The sequence below is a fragment of the Opisthorchis viverrini genome (genome assembly GCF_000715545.1).
Source record: "Opisthorchis viverrini unplaced genomic scaffold opera_v5_106, whole genome shotgun sequence".
Classification (NCBI taxonomy): domain Eukaryota; kingdom Metazoa; phylum Platyhelminthes; class Trematoda; order Opisthorchiida; family Opisthorchiidae; genus Opisthorchis; species Opisthorchis viverrini.
In genome coordinates this window covers 848127-870359 of record NW_008751768.1, presented here as the reverse complement: position 1 = coordinate 870359, position 22233 = coordinate 848127, and the positions used below count along the sequence as shown (strand labels likewise).

At 44.1% G+C, this 22233-nt stretch overlaps 2 protein-coding genes across 2 annotated transcripts in view; one reads left to right on the top strand and one right to left on the bottom strand.

Moving 5' to 3' along the window:
* T265_05762 (hypothetical protein) overlaps window positions 1-6555 on the top strand; it is a gene marked incomplete at both ends in the record, with an annotated part of 43625 nt that extends 37070 nt beyond the window's left edge. Inside the window, 2 exons of the mRNA XM_009170842.1 lie at window positions 3023-3070; window positions 6370-6555. Coding sequence (XP_009169106.1) covers window positions 3023-3070; window positions 6370-6471 — 150 coding nt within the window. The remainder of the gene's footprint in view (window positions 1-3022; window positions 3071-6369) is intronic.
* A 2192-nt stretch (window positions 6556-8747) lies between these two features.
* T265_13854 (hypothetical protein) overlaps window positions 8748-22233 on the bottom strand; it is a gene marked incomplete at both ends in the record, with an annotated part of 30203 nt that continues 16717 nt past the window's right edge. The window contains 14 exons of the mRNA XM_009170867.1: window positions 8748-9002; window positions 10586-10866; window positions 11233-11388; window positions 11604-11715; window positions 11851-12236; window positions 12634-12894; window positions 13195-13369; window positions 15942-16061; window positions 18131-18159; window positions 19234-19303; window positions 19385-19577; window positions 19844-20134; window positions 20735-20841; window positions 22022-22202. Coding sequence (XP_009169131.1) covers window positions 8875-9002; window positions 10586-10866; window positions 11233-11388; window positions 11604-11715; window positions 11851-12236; window positions 12634-12894; window positions 13195-13369; window positions 15942-16061; window positions 18131-18159; window positions 19234-19303; window positions 19385-19577; window positions 19844-20134; window positions 20735-20841; window positions 22022-22202 — 2490 coding nt within the window. The remainder of the gene's footprint in view (window positions 9003-10585; window positions 10867-11232; window positions 11389-11603; window positions 11716-11850; window positions 12237-12633; window positions 12895-13194; window positions 13370-15941; window positions 16062-18130; window positions 18160-19233; window positions 19304-19384; window positions 19578-19843; window positions 20135-20734; window positions 20842-22021; window positions 22203-22233) is intronic.

The window sequence follows — 22233 nt, the reverse complement described above, 5'->3', positions numbered from 1 at the left end:
GATGGACTGATCACACTGCATCGGTTGCGCTGGCTTGGCCACGTGCTGTGTATGCCATTCGACAGGCTTCCTTGTAGAGTTCATTTCGAACAACCAAGTGAAGGGTCGAAACGAGCCAGGGAAGGTCAAATAATGACTTGGCAGCGAAGTATAAAAGCCATTACCAGCAAACTCAGCTGCGCTAGTCATTTCCGAATTCCTGGATAGGGATTTCGAGACGGGCCACATCAATGATTGGAGACTTGTCAGACATGGTCCTTTCGCACCCTCAATGGCGCTTGTGCATCCAAGCTATTGCCTTCAATGCATAGCTTCCTTCCCAACCACCCCCCCACTTAACAGTCCATTTATACGTATGTATTTACGCACCAATTTATCAGCTCCCGCTTTCAATGCGCTGCTACCTACCCCATCTCCCCAAATCGGCGGTGAAGTAATGGCGGCTAACCAATTTATCAGCTCCCGCTTTCAATGCGCTGCTACCTACCCCATCTCCCCAAATCGGCGGTGAAGGAAACTGTGGCGGCTAAAACCACTGTACAACGAGTACGCCGTTATTACAGCTGATAATGATGATAATATTATTTGTCATCGTCAAAACTGCCCCGCCATTGCTTCATCGAGTAATAAAATGGCCGCGTCACCATACCGGTCTCCAGTACATTGACTGGGACCGCTGGACACGTTTCATAATCTGGTCTCTCCGCCTGTTCATGAGACGTGGAAGTGTACAGTCCAATAATTTTGGGCGAACTGTACGAGCTACAGCTTGCGAGCGGGATCAAAAAACCTGAAATTAGTAAGGGAGTACTCAAGCCGAATGATCGTGTAACTTTAGACAATCGGCGCACAAAGTCATGCGTCTAGTGATGTCTAGTAATTCCCACTTTATATGTGGCTTTTAACTTTCGAGTTATCACTTGGAATTAGACATCTTAGTAAGACATTCGTACCTATCCGAATAGTAACAGACGATGGCAGTTTGTACAGGATCTGTCTTGTCAATTGCAGTGCGCGTCACTTAAGTAGCGAATCGACGGATGTGCACACCACTATTAGAACTGCAACATCCTACTCACGGCTGCAGAGCACGCGATGTACGATCAGCTCACGTAGGTCCGGGTAGGCGCACCACCATTTTAAGTAATAAAGCCAAAACAAAAGGAATGTTCTGACGCAGAAATTACTACACCCATCCACTATCTACAGTTCCATAGTCAAAATCACTCACGTTTGGTCATCTCGCGTACAAGCTGTTGTCGCCTAACACATTTTATGTCTCAGGAACAGGCGGGTAACCCAGAGTATGCAACTATCCGGATCATCTTTATGGAAACCGATGTGATCGTTGGCCAACTCGACCAGCACCATCTCTTATTCACTGAGCTGGGGAGGGCTGTTGTATCCGATTTGGTTGATTGCAGTTGTGTGGACGATAGTCACATTGTGGTTTAAATTGTGAAGTGTTAATATCGATGACAAAACTAAGCAAAGATGGAGAAATAGCAGTTTTGCCGAACCCTACTGGATGCGGAGAAACGCTTGTACAGCTCGTTAGACCCTTACATGACGGGGAATTTGGAATAAACAGCCGATGTGTAATGACGAAATTCAGCGGCATCTATTTTCTGGTGAGGCGTATGTAAAACAACGTACCTGTCTACAGAATCAGAGGTTCCTTTGCGGTCTAGGGAAGTCGTAGTGTTCACCGGCAGTTTGTCGTGGTGTTCAGTCATTTGACTTAGTGTGAAAATATGACCAGTTCACGCCTGTCCGGATGGAATATTACTCACTGGAGTTATACACCTCAGCACTACAGAAGCTAGTAGCGCGAAGTCAGATGTCTCCCTGATGACTATATGCTCGGAATAGTTGCTAAGTATGTATTTTTAGAATGGAGGTATGGTAGTTTACTTGCCTCCAGCTGTCTGGAATGTCTTGTTCACATATAGTTCCAAACATGCTTGCTAAGTCAGGACACGAAGATGCACACCGTCTTTAAATGACGCTGGCAAAAGTTAGTCTGAACCTGCAGCCCCAAATCGCCTCAAGACAGAGTGACATACACGTACTTCATCGACTGAGAGCGAATCTAGACTCATAGACCAAGGTTTGATTTAAGAATGTTAAATGAACAACAGGTGTAGAGGCCGATGACCAGCCTAACCGCTGTATTAGATTTCCAACGTTATTTTTATTAGCTTACCATCAGACGCTGTCCTGGGTCTTATTTTGCGGGTTGGCTTGAGTGGTATTCTCCGCTATAATAACTTTCTCCGCTCTTTGAGCTTGCCTCCCCACCCACACAAGCTTCATTTGAGTTGACGCCCAACAGACCGTCTTGCTTAATTATGGTTAAGCCCGAAATTGATGTAGCATCTTTTACTAGACGATGACAGCGACCGTTCGGGAATCCAGTGGTTAGTGCATGCGCCCCAGTAAATGCCACACATCAATTTACCGGCATAATCTATGGCGGTCTTATCTCCTCTCAGTTACGAAGGTACGCTATTCAAGGGTTGGTGTGTTCGTGGCTCAGAAAGCTTCGGCTGCTGATGTTCAAGCTTGCATAGTGGCATCTTCAATTAAGATGCAATTTATTATTTGAAATCTAAAAGTTTTCGCTGTATGTTTCAAATTAATGCGTGGGCATCTACTGGTGTGATACTTCGAAAAACTGGGGAATGCACCACCAGAAAATCCAAATGGATTTACAGGACTATGTAAAATCACGTTAGGTCATAAATACCCTTCTCTGTATTTCTCACAGTATCACCAGTGACAGACCTGTGTCTGCTTTTCCCAAAGAAGCACTCGTTCAACCAAGGACCGCTTTCGCTCACTCAATAGCTGCCGGTTCTTGTTACGAGCATACAAATGCATGTACCACATACTAATTCAGTCAGCAGACATTCACGTCCGTGAATGTTACCTATACTGTAACAACATAGTAAATCCTTGTTCAAGTGACAAACGTGCCCTGATGGCGTTCTCATACCCTCCTAAATTTTCCATTTTTTAGGGCCACTCTGCATCATCTCCCCCTCGGTCAGTTCGGCATACTCCAAGAGTGAGTTATTTTCCTTTCGAGAAAATTGAAATTATTGGAGTCTTTTACAACCAAACCCCACTTGTCTACTTTTTGCAACTTACATCCACTGGAAGCAACCCATAGCCTGATGCATCACGTCCGGCATTCTATTTCAGTGGTGACATCGGTCCCCACAGTTTGGATTTAACACCGAATGCCTTTTCTGTTGTAATCGAAGTTTTCTGCCACGTCAGTGAGATTCCAGCTCTTTATAGTGTTATCTTTGTCGTGTTTTGAGTCTCAAACCTGAAGACAGCACACGTGGCATGTTTCGTGGTATCCTTTGCGTGTATAGTACACAGAAATGTCGGACAAGTGGGATATACTTTAAGTTTTTGCCATTCCACACCAGCAAAGTGACAACAAAATGACCTACAGTGTACTTATCTATGTTTTCCACATAAAAACCAAAAATCGGCGAACAATAGCGCCTTACCGTTCTTCGCCCTCTACAACATGCGCACCCCTCCTACCGGAGCAGCACAATGCCCAAGATAACTGGCGCTATATTCTGTCCATGGGCGAGTTAATTACACCGCTGAGCAGCTTTTGTTGGCTGGACGACTATCCATTCAAACGACTAACCGGGAGGTCGCGGGTTGAAAACTCCCTGTAATTCCGCAAGACATGCACTGCTGATGATTCCCGATAAGGATGAAACAACCTTAGAGTGCTCCTCAGTCTCATTTACGGGACAAAATCCCGAACGAAAAATGTCCAGCGCTAGATAAGTGAATTTTCGCGGATGAAACCGTTGTCAATAGTGCAACTGCTCCTTAATATGAAGTGGAATGTGATGAGACTTATTGACTTATACGCTACTTCATCTAAATCAGAATGTGGTCTGCCACCTAGGTGAAAGTGACCCCTCGGGTCTTTCTGATTACATGGCAGAGGACAGTAGACGATTTTGGAGATGGCGTACCGAAATAGTATAACCCCAGCTGCAGATAGCCGTAGGTTTGGAAGCTTACTAGGTGCTTATTGCGGCTCAGCTAGCACAGTGAGTTCAACTCTGAAGTCCTAGAACTGAAAAGTTAAACCGAACCGTAACTCTTTACGACGAGTGCGCGGTTATTACAGCTGACATTGATGATGTTGCTATATTCCTGTGAAATATTCCATCAGTATACTGAAGTTCTGCAGTGACGAGGCTCAGTGGTAAGAGTGCGAATTTACTGACCGGAAAGACCATGGTTCGAACTCAACCTCTGCCTCTCGACTTTCCCTGTCTAGGCATGGACAACCTGACGGTATCCCATCCCTCGTGCTTCTTTCGGGTGGCATGGCAGCTAGGCACCAAAAGGGCCAATTATCATTATTATCTGCGGTGGTCGTGCCCTCCTTGCAAACTGTTCTCTTCATGCATTTAGCCTTCCAAATAAATCTCTTATAGCATGTCGACACAGAACTAGAGGAGTGGAGCCACTGACTAATCCAAATGCCTTTCCGGTTAACTGGCCTCCGAGATGTTCCATCATCCCGGCGAATTTGTTAGGTATCCACAAAGTCACTTGTGCCATTCATATCGCGCTCAACGGTTAGTCTTGTATTTGGATTAGCAGTATTGAGCGACATACCTTCTGTAGAAGATACTTTGAGAGAAGTCTGATTGGGTTAAATTCTACAAAAGGTGTAGGTACCTTGGTGAACACAGTATGTGCAGGAAAAAAACGAGGTTTTCCAAGTATTGAATACAGCTCATCCAAATACCACTTAGCATATTGAACAAGTGATGACAGTCACGGTTGCCTGTCTAGACGTGTAAACGAGGTTAACGAGGCGGAGCCATGTACCATGTCAGCCCACCGCACAGTCGAAAGCCATCCCAAACAGTTCCTGCCGCACGATAATAGTTACTCTGTTTTACAGACGCTTTCGTCTCCGAAATTCTTGATCTGTGGACATGCCACACGTACTCTGAGCAATTACGTTCACTAGCGAGCGATGTCGCCAATTTATGCATAGTATTCACAGTTGGCTTATTATGAAAAGTGAAGATCCTTACTTCTAATAACTACAGAGCCAAGACATAGGTTAAGTTGTATTTATGACAGCCAGGCGTTTCAATTCTTGTCTGCCAAATAAATCAATTAGTGTTTAGTGTGCTAACCAACCTCCTGAGTTTGTGTTATCAGCTGCAACAGCTGCTGGGTAGCCCAGCAATCCGCATGTATTATCTTGTGTAGTTTGTGGCACTGAGCACATCTTGCTCAGCCTTCTCATTCCTGTCCGAATTTCCATAACCCGAACAACACAGTAGAACGGGACACGTATAACACCATTATTCTCCTCATTGCGAACGTCGATAACAATAAGGTTGTTTCGAACCTTTCTTCCTTCGTTTAATCGATTATGAACCAAGTTGACGGTTATCAACGACTTATAATATGTTATGTGGGCGCTACTTTAAGATAGGATTTGAAGTTGACGGAAACAATGAAAAGTGCTGCACGCAATTCAGTTTTTAATTCCACGCAAAACAATGACCAAGTTTCTACACTCGGCTACAAATTTACCATGTGTTCATGATTTATATTCATACGAGTGTCTGCTTCTGAAATTTTATTCGTCTTCGTTGGGTTCCCCTAAATCACTGGTTTTCTGACACTTACAAACGTTGTTTTTAGAGAGTACTCGAAGACGCAATACATGATGAGACCCAGGATACTGTAAGTACCATTTATTACGGCAGTATTGTGTCTAGGTTTTCATTTGCGTTGAACAGACGCTCTAGGAATTTGAGACTACACCACCAACGAAGATGACCAGTGAATAGTTACAATTTTTTTATTAAAGGACAGCAGATGTGAGCATTGGTAATTAAGGTCGAAGGAGCCACGACGTATAGACTGCAGTTATCAGTAGCTATAATTACTCAGTTTCGTCCATCAGGTTGACTCAGCATGAAATGTAACGGCAGACAACTATGGTCCATTTGCAGCTCACTTGGTACTTGCGCAGCAGATCCAACTGCTCGTTTCTGGCCCATGCTTTGTTAACATGGGTTCCGTTGTAAACTGTTTTAGAATAATTCTACTAGTGACACTGTACTTCTATTGTTATCGGGCGCTCGTAAAGTCAAAGATCGAGCAGGTCATCTCAACTGCGCTTGGTGGAAATGAGACGTCACAATGGCCACTACCGGCCCGCATCAATCCAGGGTTGTGTACATCTAATTGGCTTCAGCAATTGATTCTCCCAATAAGAATTCACCAACAGCACAACAGGTGCACACTGCTAATTTTCACATACTGTATTGCGTTTTTCTATTAAAGCTATTTGAAGCAAGTCAGGACTCCATATTCTCTCCCGTGCCTCCCAGAAAGCGCCGAAGGACTGGAATTGCAAACACACCAGTTGCGATTTTCCGAAGATGAAAGCCAATAACTCACGGTTATATTTTTTCTACCTGTTATGTTGTTTCTTTGGTTACCAATATGCAGTGAGTCATTATAACGAATAACCGACTTTTAGAGTAGAGAATACATGAACTCGGCAATTAATTTAGAGGGAACTGCTTGACAATCCTGGTCGTAACTCGACCGCTTCATAAGAGCGTCCGAGCGGATCAGCAGTGCTGAACGGTTAGCAAGGTTCTAATAGGTATCCAGAATTTGGCGTATCTACTATTTCAACTTCTGCGATGACTACAGAGGACGGGACATTTGAAGAAGACAATGCAGAGGTCCACGATGTTTGTTGGAAGAGCCAATGTTCTGTTTCGTTCCATTAATATTTTGGACTGGCCAACTTATGGTCCTGACATTTACCCGATGAAAACCCCGTGTTTCCCCTGCATTGATGAACTGGATGAAGTGAGTGAAGGAAGGTTCGCCGCACAATCATATCTTCGAAGCTGAGGCCAATCATAAATCTTGGATCCCTTTGGATAGTACTGGTCCTTCCTGGATAGCCGACCAATCTCAAAACCGACCTGTGTAGTTGGGAATTTTACTGATCCTCTTCGCATCACACTATCCTTTAAACTGTATTATCTATTCTCCATGCCTTTCCGCCTGTCCAGATCAAACGACAGCGATTGCGTCTTTTAGTTGTTGCGGATGCACACAGGCGTGCGAGCCGTCGTTCGCTCACCATGTTTGTAAATCGGCTGACTGTACCCGCAACGTAGGTAAATGAGCTACGCTGCCTCACCGGTCAAAGCTGGCAGGGAATTCGACTAGAAACTTAAAACATTTGGTACGAGGTTGATCTAAAATGCTGTGGATCAAAGTACTTGTCTTACCATCCCAGTTTACAGTGAGGAAGCTAGGCAGAATGTATAGAGCACGCATGAGAGGCCAGGTTCACGCATTTAATCATGAGGTTCTTTCGGAACAGTTTTAGGCACTGTCATGACTGTAGTGTGATTTCCCCGTTCACATTGCTGGGTAAACCTATCCTACCACAGAATGAAACACTCTAATCAAGAGAATCGCTTTTCGGACGAGCTGGTGGTCCTTGTCGAACTCACTCGCGTAAAACAGCGATCTGACTTGGCTTGAACGCGTAAATTTAACAGAAGTGGCCGTGATTCAGTCTGTCTCCGGTTATCGACTGTTTCTGAACGATTAACTGAATTTCCAAGCAGTTTCGAAAGGTGCGAATTTGGACTGGGTCATTTGCGTCTATTTTCACCCATATTTGCGTTTTCCCCGGGGCGTACGCCGAATTAACGACCGATCTTTTGGGACTCAAAGACTAGACTACATTTGTTCGATCGTTTACTGTCGGGTCCTGCAGGCACCCACACAAACTTTGACGGCGTAGTACTGGCTAAGAACTCCAATTATTCATGTCGGACACAAAGGATCTTAACATGCCGGTAAGACGCTCATAACCGGAGTGGGATTAAAGAACCTGTAGCGCAACTTCCCAACTACGCGCACTAACTACAATGTAGTAAAACGTCGCCCTAAAAGGTTAATATTCAAAATGAGTTGCAAAGGCACGAACTCTCATCAGTTTTGTCTAGCCAATCGATTTGTACCCACCTTTGCCCAGTGCGACAAACCATTAGCCTAAATAGAAAACTGCTGCTGGGAAATCTCCGAACTGCGATCGAATTGAGGCCGAAAATTTCATGCCAGAAGTCAGACGTTTGTCTCAGGAGAAAGACCTATTTTGGCATTTCTGAACACTACGTGTTTAAACAGAAGGGTGTCTGTTCAAAACGCAAAATACGTTCACCGGCCACTTGTTCGTTCTATATAATTTTGTTATCGAGGTTGCATACGAATATTTCATGCTTGTAATAAAGTACTTGGATGGATCCTTCCGGTGTTTAGCAACGAAAATTCTCAGGTGATAAGTCGGAACAGGCTGACTTAAGCTAGTGAGTCGGAATGTTTGTCCAAATGTGCCCGATACGAGGTGCTAAGTTTTGCGAACCACTTTCCATTGAGGTCACACACAGAATGAGAAGCTGTATACCGATAAGTATGACGAGTATCAACTATGGCTACCTTGAGTGATTCAATACTGAGGCGCTAGTTTTCATTTAAGACTTCTGTGCACTAGGGAGCACAGTTAATGGATATGCTAAAAACGCCTTCCTGCTGCAGAAAAATAATATAGACGACCCGCTTACTCCTAGTACCTCTATAAGCAGATGATTGTGTACCGAACATGTAGGCAGTTTCAGCATATCCTTGTCTCTTCAAAGGGCATTAAAAATGATTGTATAAATCTCAAAAAAACTGTACAAGTTGAAAAATGAACAAGGGAGTACGAAACGCAGTGAACTTTTACACGGGAAATATACTGGGCAGTGTAAACACCTAGTCAACAGAATTGGCTCGTGGACAACGGGTACGGGTATGTCCTGGTTCGCCACATAACCCACATTTTCGACTCGTAATAGATCCTGTGCGTCCAGTTGTGCCAGCTCCTCGCCTCGTACTTCTTGCTGCAAGTAGGATCCGGAAAGACCACAAAGTTGAGAGCATGGAACCAAAAGATTGTGATTACATGTGCACATTCGTTTGTCAATGGTAAGGACATTCACTGGTGTATTTAGCACTATGTAGATGCCATAATAGCGTATGGTCCGCGTTGTCTAAGGTGTTGCCCTGGGACAAAAAACATCTCAGTTCAAAATTGGATAGATAGGCTATATGTACATGTCAAGTGAAAAGCTTACTAGTGCAAGCGTTCAGAACTCGTTTTGTCCGTTGGACGTTGCAGCTAACTACAGTATTTATCCCCAAGTAAGACCAGGACGGAGAGTGTTTCGGCCTGTGGCTCTCAGTCTTGATCGCGCATCGGAGGATAATTCCTGCTTGCCCTAGGTGCAGTTCAAGTTGACGCCTTCTCGGATACCAGATAATACTGAGTGATCACTGATTGAGAAACTTGCTGGACTAGATCGAGGAAATGGAAGCACATCATGCCAGACCACAATAGCTATTTAACTTCCAGCAAGGCGGCTCGGCCTACGAAGCGATTTACCTATCCGCCGGTTTTTCATTATTGGCATGGCCAGACCACGGTACAAATCCGTATGGTGTACAGTTAGCTGTCCGGATGCTTTTCTATGAACGTTTGGCCTATCAACGATGCACACACACTATCTTTGTTAAGCTTTGTCTGGTGCCAAAGTTAGACAAACACTGGGCCTCAAAAAGTCCACAATCCACACGGTTGCCTAAAAAATCGTTAGGATCAGGCATTGGCAGACGCGTTCCAACAAGAGCACGAACGCATCTAGAAAAACTGACTGGTCATCCTAATTGTTGGAGTAAAGTGTAAGACCATGCTTCGAGACGTTCGAGTGCTAGACAGGCCTCTTATGGCCCGAAAAGAGGCTGTGAAGCATTCTACTTTTCCCCGAAGTTGTATAAGTAGGCAAAGTAGAATGTCAGACGAGAATAGTGCATGTTTCAAAAACCGTCTATCGCACTCACTAGCCCACTTCCTCTATGGTGTCAGAATGCATGTAACTCGACCTTAATGGTTGAATGACTGTGTTGTGTGGCGGAGGGGCATTACGTATCATGGCGCGTACTGGTATTCGAAAGCCGATATCTCATGACCACTGCCCGAGTCTATTCGCACCGACACATGCAAAACAAGATGATAAAGAAACATATTTTGCTATTGCACAACATATCTTTATCAAGGAACATACCCAGTGGAAGCAGTTCGGTTATGAGTTCCACATGCTGGGCCACCATCTAACTGTTTTATGCGCTGAATCAAGATCGGCACAAACAATGGAACGAAAGTGCGACTTGACACATAAGAACGAACATAGAGGATGGCCGCCGCTAATGCCAATCAACATCCAGGATCGGGTTCACGTCGTTCTTGTGCCTGGCTGGAGACGTAGCCAATGCAACAAGCCAAGGAGCGACTTATATCTAGGTACATCGTGGCTAATGGGAAACTCTGTTCTAAACACGGGTGAGTCCTTGAGGGGGTAGGGTTACTGTGAAGTTTTGTATGTGTTGGAAGTAATACGCATACATAATTGTTTACAACAGGACATACCGCGCAGACCAGCAGATGGTGGGGGTGGCCATAATGGGACATGACCAAGGGAGACTGCACTGTCTGAAGCAGATAATTCTGTTTGTCGACGCACTGTAGTGGTTGACGACCAGGGGGAATTGGATAGGGAAAGGGGATGTCCAGCGGATTGAGTCCGACTGCCTCCAGCATCAGCCCATTGAAAGAAATTGCAGCCCGTACTGGGTCCCCCACCAGACCGGCCGTTTGGACATGCGTAAAATTCACGACCTTGGTTCGCCGTAGCCTTCGTCACTCGAAGTCTAGGAAAACAACGTACAAAATCAGTTGATGTAGACAAAATATGCAGAGTTTAACGAGTGATATCGATCAGGCAACCAAATGTGAACAAGTGGTATAAAGCCGTTTGTCTAGTGTTGCCAGAGTAGATTGGATATAAAGATACAGTTCTGTAAATACTGTTTTTTTTCTGTGGCACAGATTTTGAGAGTAAACGAGTTACGCTCAAAGACAAAGTCAAAATGCAACCTCTCACCTAGGAAAAGCGTGAGCGACCATTTTTTGAGGACATAGGAATTGTTAGTTAAAAAAACAACTGATAGAAAGAAACGACAAATTCGCCTAAGAATGTCCAGACGTGAAGGACAACATACAACAATAGGACGTACAGCTTTGCTGGTTCACCACAACGACATAGAACAGTGGAACCAGGATCTGATGGACCTAGTCCGGAAGTGGACCAAGGCGCTCCGTTGGGGGCTGCCGACGTGGGAGTTCGTGAACTCACCAAGTTTCCCTCCGGTCCTGGGAAATCGGACACGGGACTGCAAAAAAATAAACATAATGAAACGGTGAGAGAAAAGTGATGAAAATGTCTACTGGAGACCAGGATTTCTGTCATATAGTTGGCGAAATAGTTCAAGAAACAAAGCAAGTAGCTGAGTTTTCTTAGACAGTGTTTGTTGATCAGATGGCCGCTGATCTCTTCGAGAGTGAGACGGCGGGTTTGGAAAAAAAGTTTGAGAATTTTTTAACTTACTGCTGAGTGCTCGTAGCTAGTGGTCCACTAATATCTGTGGTAGGTGGATTTTTCCATAGAAAAAAGTCACAGGTGCCAGCTTCTCCACCACCGCAACGGTAAAATAAGCGACCTGAAAAAAAGAACGTAGTTCAGGGAACGACATAGTTCAAAACACTACTTCTTTGAGTATGACCAAAGTTGTAAAGTGACAATATCAACATCGTCCAGGTAGAGCGCGAAATATGAGAACGTAAAGCCGACGCACCTTGATTTGGGCCGGGTTTTTTTACAGTCAGTAGAACGGACTGATAACCACAGTTGCATACAACCGCGTCTTCATCAATTGGAGGGGTATTCTGTGTAGGCCTTGTTGAGCCACGAGAAGTGAAGTCACTTGAGCACGGAAACCTAAAAGTCTGATGTGCCGGTGTCATCGCTTGAATGGGTAACATTGATACAGGGATGGAAGAACGTGGAATTCCACTAGGATTGTGCGTGACAGAGAAAGGAACTGGCCCGATGACTGAACTTGACTCATGAGAATCAGGCGGATTGACAGGTGGTGACTGCGGGCGCATTGTCTGTACCTGGGGGATACGAATCCCGAGTGCAATTTGTACATCAGTATCGCAGAAGATACACATCACGTACCTGAAAAATAAATACCCGTCAGTAAGACTGAGTGAAAACACGGGCTTGGGTTGTAGTATTATGAAATAACAATAAAAATCGCTCAGTTGTAGCACCCTTTCGGTGCCTAGCTGTCAAGCAGGGATACTGCCAGGTTTCCAAAGCCTGGACAGACGAAGTCGAGATGCAGAGGTCGGGTTCGAACCACGGTTGTTTATATTTCTTTTGGGAGAATAACAAGTTTTTCAACAACTCTATGACCTCTTAACAAGGTAGGAATGCGACTGTACGGTAAGGACCAAATAAACCTGACCATCTATGGTGCGGATTCGGGTCTGTTCGACCCTACTTATTGGACCCATGAAAGCATAATGTATGAGGAACGAGATGCAAAGGATAGAAAATAGCATCAACGTACTCCTTGTTAGGGTCATCCTGGTGGTATCCGTTCGGAAGTCGTGAGTTGGGACTTAGTCGAATTCCCAACTTGAAGGGGCCTCGAGCAGAACCATCAACTGGGTTGAGCGCTGAACGACATTGCGGACACATTTCGGGTCCGCTGACCCCATGGATTACTCTCACATGTACTACGGAGTCCGGGAACCATACAGCATAACGACAAAGTGGATAACCAGTACAAGAAAGAAACCAAGAGTTGGCACGGTCACTGTCCGGTCGGCTGGGAGCGAGTAAATAACAGAAACCGTGGGTAACGGTACAGCTGCAGTTCAAGCAAGAATATTGAATAAATCTTTTGGGAACAGAAGCTAATGAATCAAACCATAAAAGACGTCTGGGGACAAGCTAGGAATGAAAATGGCTTCGAAGAGACAAGCCCTAGAAATAGTCCGTAGAATGTGATGGCACTAAACAACAAAACGACACACACGTATCGACTTCTAGATTCGGGAACGATACCAAGAGTACAAAGACGCCATAAACATTGAAGTACTAAAACAGAGCACAACGTTTAACATACCTAGAGAAGTTGGAATCGTTACTGGGTACTTCAGACAACGGGTGCTGTGGGCTACGCTTCTGCTTCAGAACGACAGCCCGGGAACACGATGGACAGGTGGTAACATGAGACGTTAGAGTATTGGATGGATGTCGACCACTGATGGCAGATATTTCACCTATGCTTCCCGTCATGTCTTTAAAACGAACAATAGAAATGAGAGATAATATTTTCGCGATATCAGAGGTGGATAGATGGTAACGATGATATATAAGTCAGCCAAAATATGGAAATAAGGGTACTGTTTACTTTTCGGCACTGAAATGAATAGGAAGCTCTGATTAAAAAACAATCCATCACGGATGATGGACTTAAGGCTCAGGTCAACTAGGAACTACAATGTTAGCTTTTCTGGAATGTTAAAGTTATATACAAACAGAGTCCCAAACTCTCATTATGTCCCGTTGCTGTGGTTTCTGTTGAAAAAAAGCTTCGTCGAAAGAAGGAATGGCCGTTAAATAAAAACAGAGAACGAAAATCTCAGATGCGAGCTTGTAAAGTTCCAAGTCCACATTTCTTGAATTCTGATTCTTCACAGTTTCTCATTCACGGTACTTTGTGGAGTAGAATCAAACCAACAGGGAAATGATAACCCCAAGTGCGAGATTAATGAATTCCCATTTGTCCAACCGGCTCATAAAAACGACCCCAAAGAAATGTACAGGAAACTGAGTGATTACAACCGCTAGGTACCACAAAATAAAATTCACAGAAAGCACGGATCTTCGAACATGTGACTTTATTTGAGTCTTCCCCGAAGATAATCTTAATTTAATAATGAATATTGAAGTCAACAACCCATTAGCTTTTGAACCGATTCGGATTCTAAGACCAAAACACTCATAATCAAATTGTAAACGGAAGCTAATCCACAAGCATCCGAGTAGGAAGTGAATGTCAGATCGTGCAACGTGAACTTTCATCGCCAAAGAAATGTACAGGAAACTGAGTGATTACAACCGCTAGGTACCACAAAATAAAATTCACAGAAAGCACGGATCTTCGAACATGTGACTTTATTTGAGTCTTCCCCGAAGATAATCTTAATTTAATAATGAATATTGAAGTCAACAACCCATTAGCTTTTGAACCGATTCGGATTCTAAGACCAAAACACTCATAATCAAATTGTAAACGGAAGCTAATCCACAAGCATCCGAGTAGGAAGTGAATGTCAGATCGTGCAACGTGAACTTTCATCGAAGAATGTGTCCAGGACCAAAAGCTGTGTTGGTTAGATTAAGTAATGCGAACACCTAAACATCGTTCGCCGAAGAGAGTGATGTTTTTCGTGCCTGATTCTATGCGTCGAAAGCAGAGATGTGGCCAGTCTTTGATCAGGAAGAGGGTTACGAAAGAGACCACGAAAAGTTTCGGTGCCATCGTTCCGATTCACCTCCCAAAATGGGAATCGCGTGGTTCCGCCTGAATCTGGTTGGAGACACTGCAAGATATGGCTGCTAGTCGATGTCAATGGCGTTCTCGTTGTAAGTTTCTACCCAGATTGCCTGAATGAGTGTCTGAAAGTGTAGGCAACTCGGAATGATTGCAGTAAGCTAGCACCAAGTCCCTTCTCCGTCCATCTTTATCCTTTTCTTCACAATAAGGCTTTCAAATAAATCAAGGTTGTACGGCAGCGAAGCCTCAACGTTGAACATTGATGTTATGCTTCAATGATGATGATAAAGCGTCCACGTAAGAGGTTGCTAAAATTACTTTCTCAAGGGTTCAGCTATGCTTGCAAGCTAAACGGAAGACAGTTCAATAAATAAAAAACCAGAGCATTTTACCATTTGCTCATAATCGATGCATCTTCACGTACTACTAGTGTTAGATTTTGGCAATGTGGCATGGAACACACGACGGTGTTGTAGCAATAGCCGGGACAGTAAACTGGATTGTCCTGAGCAGAGTTAAACTAACATTGAAAAAATCATTAATTTACCTTATATCACATCATATGTACAATGCATCCCAGCAGTTAGAAGAACACAATTTGGACTGCACGGTTATGTTCGAGAATGGAACACGCGACTCAGACTATTTAGATCGGAGAAGACTGAATCAGTACTCGGGCACCAAGGTGCATAAAAGCTGTCGTGCAATCAGCTGTGCTATGAAGGTATCCCAGATATTAGGGCCTTTACAATCGAACGGTCTATAACGAATCAAAGGGGAACATGCTCTCGAAAGCAAAGGCTGGCCTGTTCACTTTAAACATATTTGATTGTTCCCATCCAACGGATTGTTCATGGTCTGTATGGTACGGCAATAGCACCACTGTACTATTTGCGTGGAAGATAAGGTCGATAAATACACTATGAAGTTTCATACGCTCGAAGTGATCCCAATAACTCACTCTAAGAAACCTCAGTCTTACGCGGGAAACACCGTATGGAAATCATAAGAGGGGATAGAACAGCTAAATTGAGGAATACATTACTAGATAATCCGCAACCCAAGCATTCCACGTACACCGAATGGACACCACGTACACGTACACCGAATCCCTTGAAGCCGATGGTATACGCCCCTGGAACAAAATGCTTATGAGGTGTTTGTTCTACTAAAGCATTACCAAAGCGTCCATGGTTTTGCACACCAGCGCTGTGACCCGCAACGATGAAGGAAATTTCACGGGAACCTGTAGGTGATAAAAATACAACCTGGTACTTCTAAACACTTGTGAAATAAACCTGAAGGCATACCTGAGACATTCTCTGCTGGCTGCTCCAAACGAGCCGCTAAAGCCTGATCCAGACGGAAAGCTTGAGCCACTGCTTGCTGAAACAGGCGCTTGTACTTTTCCAAGTGGCGACGCAACACCTCTGAAACAAGGAAAAAGGTGCCTCAATGTGACTCCGGACAGTTTATCAACGTACAGTTATTATAAGGCTGTCTGTTTAGCCTACAGTTCCTCAAGGGGGAAATGGGAGACTAAGCGCCACAACAAGGTTGGATGCCAATGGAACCATTAGTGGCGACAGAGATGTTTCCTTTCGTGGACGTTTGTGGACGCATAACACGCTCATTCCGATAAGCAAAATACGGATTTGAGATGCCACGCACGCAGTATCCAAGTAACCGTCATTAGTTCACCATGCAACTGATCATCGACATGAGTCTTTGTCTCCTAGAGTGGATCTGTTGTATGTAGTTCTTGAATGCTTATGAACGAACCGGAGTAGCCCAAGGACGTTCAGTGTCGAAGTACGTGTATTATCATCAAGGTACAGCCACTTTAGCGCACGCAGCTGTACCTCAGTGTTAAATATGCCTTCATTAAATCGACTTGATAACGAAGCTTCTGGCCACAGAATAAGGATTGATAAGAACTTTATGATTGCAGTGTAATATCATAGTGGAAACTGGTCAGCAGCGGATTACGAACGTTGCGGCGTACTTGGATCAGGCTTCCGGTAAGAAAGATATCAGGCTAACGCCAGTTTCAAAAACACCGTTTCAATGGGCTTAGCCGCAGGAAAAGGTACGTGAACTCTATCGGGCACCTTGGGAAAGTTGGGTTGTCGCTTAAGTGGTGAAGGATTTCAGTGTTCGAATAGGCTGAAAATGTCCGTGCCCGGGAATTCCAGCTTTTTGACTAACCGCCAGTCAGTCATTCACATACCAATTATCAAACATACGCAGTATTCGTCAGTATTTATGTACAGTGGCTTTCGAAGGAAAACCACTTCCAGAAAGCGGGATTCGGCTTCGCTCGGTTGACGGTCCCTCTTCAGAAGGACTCACGGTAAATTACACCAAGAAGGAGGATAACGCTTATTAACGAGTTCTGATGACCTATATCCGAAGTGGACTCGAAAGAACTGTAATACTATAGACGGTGTGAGTTGTTGGTTCATAATGAAAACACTGGTGACTACGTAGTTCCACTAAACAGGTCCGCTGTAAAGTCATCACCGCTTACACAATGAGCGTACCTCTTCTTCGGAGAACATCATACAATTGTGGTGTTATGTAAAATTCAGCTGATGTGAACAATCACCTCATGCAAACGTAGCTGGGGAGCGATAAGCCAATAAGCTCGAGGACCACTGGTCTAAAGCGCAAAAATGAGTGTGAAGAGTGTTGAGCTTGAAGGCCCTTGACATTCCGTGAATATTTTCGGATAAATAAAATCTGCTGGGTTGATTTAAATCAGTGCCTTCTTTTGTGTCGTGATAACGGCAGCAAGCTCAGTGTCGACTGGAAAGTTACGAGCGAGATGTACCTAAACTGAGGCGTGATTGCCTTTTAAATATTGCGCCCTTAAATTAAAGATATTAGCTAGCTAGTCTATACGTCTGGTCCACTCTAGTCTGGAATTCCACATGAATCTCTCAACCGCCAGTTGATTTGTTCCGAAAATGGCCTCTTTTAAAGTATTTTAGGCACTAACGTCTCTTTGATGAATGAGGCGAGAATCATGGTTGCTTTAATTCGAAAAATACTATCTATTGTGATCGTTCATTGGCGTTCGAAGCCTGTTTGCTTGCAAAGAGGGTGATGATTTTGACGAACATAACCCACACACCGGCTCCTGAGAGGCAGTTCAGTTCAGTTCCGTAAGGGTGTGAAGGTAGATGTAATACCGAAGGTTTAAAACCCACAGCTCAGACTGTGGAAGGAAAGGTGTTGTGAAAACATACAGCATGTGTCTATGTAATGGTCCCTCCTAGTTTTTAGAATTACCTTTTGTTCAAGAAATCACTCAAGTGAGAAATAAAGGTCCTGAAACTTCATTGAGGAAGGAGGTATCAGCTAGACTCTAAAGGCTTTTATGCACAAAAATGCGCTAAATGGTGCAAGTTGTTTTCCGGGTATGGAAATTAGCTGAAGGGGAACGCTGAACGCATTGTGTGCACCATTATGCTGAGCAGAAGAGAAGTACACTTACCGTCTTTTGTCTTTCGACCGTCACAAATGCTGGAAAAAAAGAAAGTAAGCATCAATGCATTCCAGAACATTATTGTTACAGCCATTTGTAAGTTGGTGGTGCCCAAAATGTTCATTAAACAAAAAAACGATTGGCTATACACATAAAGCCACAATCCTCAATTCATATTATTACACAAATAGGAAGGCAAAACTCCATTACAACTAAGCACACATTGAGATTAAAACGTTCGTACCATCCAGGTTTAATGTTTGGACGAGCTTGTTGACATAAGAAAGGTGGTTGTATTAGAGGAACCCGATAAATAAGCTACAGGCTGCAACACCTACTCTCATTTGCACACAAATCTGGTTTCGATACAGAACTCGACTGAATCTAGCTGAATCTCTCGTTCCTGATGATATAACCACCACATTGGACGCTAACATATCGAATCACTCAGACAACCAGTTATTTCTGGTAACTAAACGGTAGGCATCCCCGAAAATCTCTGTGCAACACTGGATTACCTAAGGTAAGTGGGACGTAGGAACCAGATATCAAAGGAAATAGCTATTTTAACCAAAGAAAGCGACATAATTCCGTCTCGCGAAATCGACTGACTTGGTAAAGGGCCCCATGATCTGCACAAGAGATTCCAAGGCACGCGATCAGGCGTACTGTGATAAGGTGTGCGTTGCCAGGAAGCTGTGGAAGTTTTGGGCACAGGCACTTCGGGTCCGTTTGACACACATATTTCTCTCTTGTTTTAATGGTCAGGAGGTAGCTTGGCATGTTTGCTCCGGCTACCTTCCTTGGGACTGATCACACTGGCTAACGGACATCCGACTGTCCAGCAACCGGATACTCGGAACACTGAAGTTATGGAGGTCACTAGTAGACAGCACAAGCCAAGGGACCAATTGCTAGAACGATGGTTTCATGGCACAGAAATTCCGGACGCCCGCCAGATAGATTATTTTTGTACCTAAACCTATTAGTGTGATACCCAAGTGATCTCACACGAAACTGAAAGCGTGAAAGGCGGAGACAAAAATATGGCTTGTGGCATCTAATGAATACCTTTGGAAAAAGCACACCGAATAGTAAGAGCAAACACTTACAGTCGGAGGTCTGCCTCAAGCTCAGCACGCAAGTGTGGTTTAGACATTTCAAACCCCATGGAGTCATACCCTGCAAAAAGAGGATTCGATAAAATCTCGGGGGATTAAATGGCAAGTTTAAAGGCAAATTCTGAGGTTGAACGGATCATACCTTCTACCAAGCCCATTCCTAACTGTCCGGGAACCAGAAATTTTCCTTGCTCGAGGCCCACGTATAAGCGTTGCTTTATGGTTTCAATGTGCTCGGCGTGAGTGGCATCTGTTCCGATACCATGACGATCCATAAGAGCAATTAGATCGGCCTCGGTTAGCAATGGCGGCGGACTGGTTTGACCGGAAATAATCTGGAACGATTTAAAAGAGAACGAGCCTACAGAACGAAGCATGAGTAAAACCGACAGTACCACATCGACGAACTTCAGAAATCAAAGTAGGCAAAGACCGAAAATCCTGTTGGATGATAGGATGTGACAAAAATAAGACGGCTGAGATTTTTGATTGAACTAAAGTCGTCCTGAGGAAATGATAGAGGTGTAAGTGATTTGATGAAAAGTTCTTCTTAACATGAATAATTGAACCAGGAAGGAAAAACTTCACCAAACTTGCTTACCTCAATATTGGTTGGCAACAGCCAAGCGCCCAGTTGAAAATCGGGCATATCACGCTCCACCCAACGGTCGTAAATGTACACCTCTAGGTAGTTGCTCTGTAGAATAACTAAGCCTTTCGCGTCGAAAATTTCCCCATCTTCTGAAGACAACAGGGTAGATCGACTGGAGGCATCTGGTACAGACGGTTTTCCAACACACAATCGAACTAGCGTCTCTGCACCCTGGGCATCCGCAGAAACGCAGGCGAGAAAGTGGCGCGTTATTAATTCAAACAGACGCGCCTCATCTCCCTACAAGGCAAAGCAGAATGAGACTTATGAGGAAAATTCAATTCTGGGCAGTTTGGTGTTTCTCACCATACCTAGCCATTCAAACGTCGGGAAAAGATACATCTAACAATCAATAGGCTGACGGTAACTTGGGTGAACGAATATTAATCAATGCGAAGGTGGAAGATACAAGTCAAGTGACGAACTGTCGACCAAACCGTCCATGCTCTTCAACTGCGTGCACAAAACAACTGATGAGAAAGTTATTAAAGCCATGTCAGCCCAAAAGGACAAGCACGAACCATTCGGTGTGCAATTATGCGCCCAATCAAGTTATCGGAATCCACTAAGGCAAGGTAACTGGCGTTTTATTACGAACTAATAGACAAGCCCCAGTTCTGAGGAAGATCATCGAACTTTCAGGGACTGTCCAATGTTTTTCTCCATGGCATGTGTAAGCAAAATAGTCACAGGGAATGAACGAAAATATCAATGATAAGGGAAAGATTGTTGCGCGAACGCTAATGCTGGCAGGTGTTTGTAACCAATGAAAGCTGGTAATGTTGTTGGTCGTGGAATGCAAATCAAAATTATTGCAACATCAAAAGAAAAATCACCCACCTGCAAACCAGCTCCAGCCTTGAGCGGATGAATGGGTGGATGAGCTTTATCAGTTGACTTTCCATTACGCGGATTAACTCCTGTTTGTAAAATACGACTGGCGAAGTCTGCAAGTGGTAAACAGAAAGAGAGGGAAAGTGGACCAGTTTGAGAAAAAGGTGCAAAAAATGCAGCGTTTAAAATAACAGGTGGAAGAGAGACCTGAGTAACTTTTGTCAGGTATTCTCGGTACTGTTTATTAATCTGCATGACAGTAAATTAGAGCGACCTGGTACGCGTCCGAAGCTAACTGGAACGGATATCCAGACGGATATCCAGAACGGCTTCTACCATCCAGTCTCACTGTTGTGCTCACTATTGAGCTTAAGTGGCTAATTTTTTGACATTGCAACAGAAACTGAACTAACGGCTTCACACATCAGTTAGGCGATAGACCACATGAAGTGGATATTATAGGACGTTTCAGCTTAGTGTTCTACATCAAGATCGAATCCTATGGACGCCTGACACCCCAAGTGACAGACCAACGTTGTCTCATGAGTTCTTAAAGCTGAATGAAATTTGAAGAAACTTTCAAAAGAGAAAGTGCTGGGGCAAGCATTATGAGAGTTTACAACCAAAGGGCTCTAAAGATGACACGAAAAACGTTCAAGGACATAAATGCAAAAAGTACTGATGGTGCAACTTGCGTTCCAGAATAGAGATAGACCCGGAAAATATGGTCACCGAATAGAGCATGGGCTCTATACCCTTCCATTTCTGTCCTCACGGTTCACCTGGGATTCTGAGGGTTACGGAAAAATGAGGTCAGCTAACAATTAGTATCCTTCTATCATGCCCTTTCATTCCTAGAAATTATGGCTAGTGTTTTACGGTGTTGCTGCCAACGAGGACGAGAGTACGGTGTTTTTTCCAGAAACTCAACGATAGCGTAAATCTTTCTGGCAGAGCCGGTGAACCACCACACGATCCAATAAAGAAACAGTAAACAAGAGTAACAATAAGACATTATGAACGAACTGGACAAAATAATCACGGTCTTCAAACCAAATATTGCAGGCATGTAAGACAAATTGACTGTTTTCAAACGATCCCCGAATAATCCGCCACATGTAGACGATTCCATAGAGGTAGTCTAGCAAAACAGTGCTCAAATGAATATTTTATCGAATGCGAAAATTGCAAGACTGATTATATGAGGTAGTGCATCATGAAATTCAGAGTAAAACGCTGAGGAGGAGTGTTGGGACATGGGAGTACTGAATCACCACTCTGTCGGGGCCTTACCAGACCATCTGTTGTCTTGCGTTTGAAGTCGAACCAATGTGGCCAAGTCGAGGTTGGGTGGGAAAATGTTCGTTTCTGTGCGCGGATAAGAAATGAATCCCCGAGTGTACAGGCGCTCAGCCAATTGCATGGCTGCTTTCGCACCAATGCGTAGCTTTCGAGTTGCTAACTTTTCGAGTTCCTGTGAGGAAAGTGCATAGAAATAATGGGCA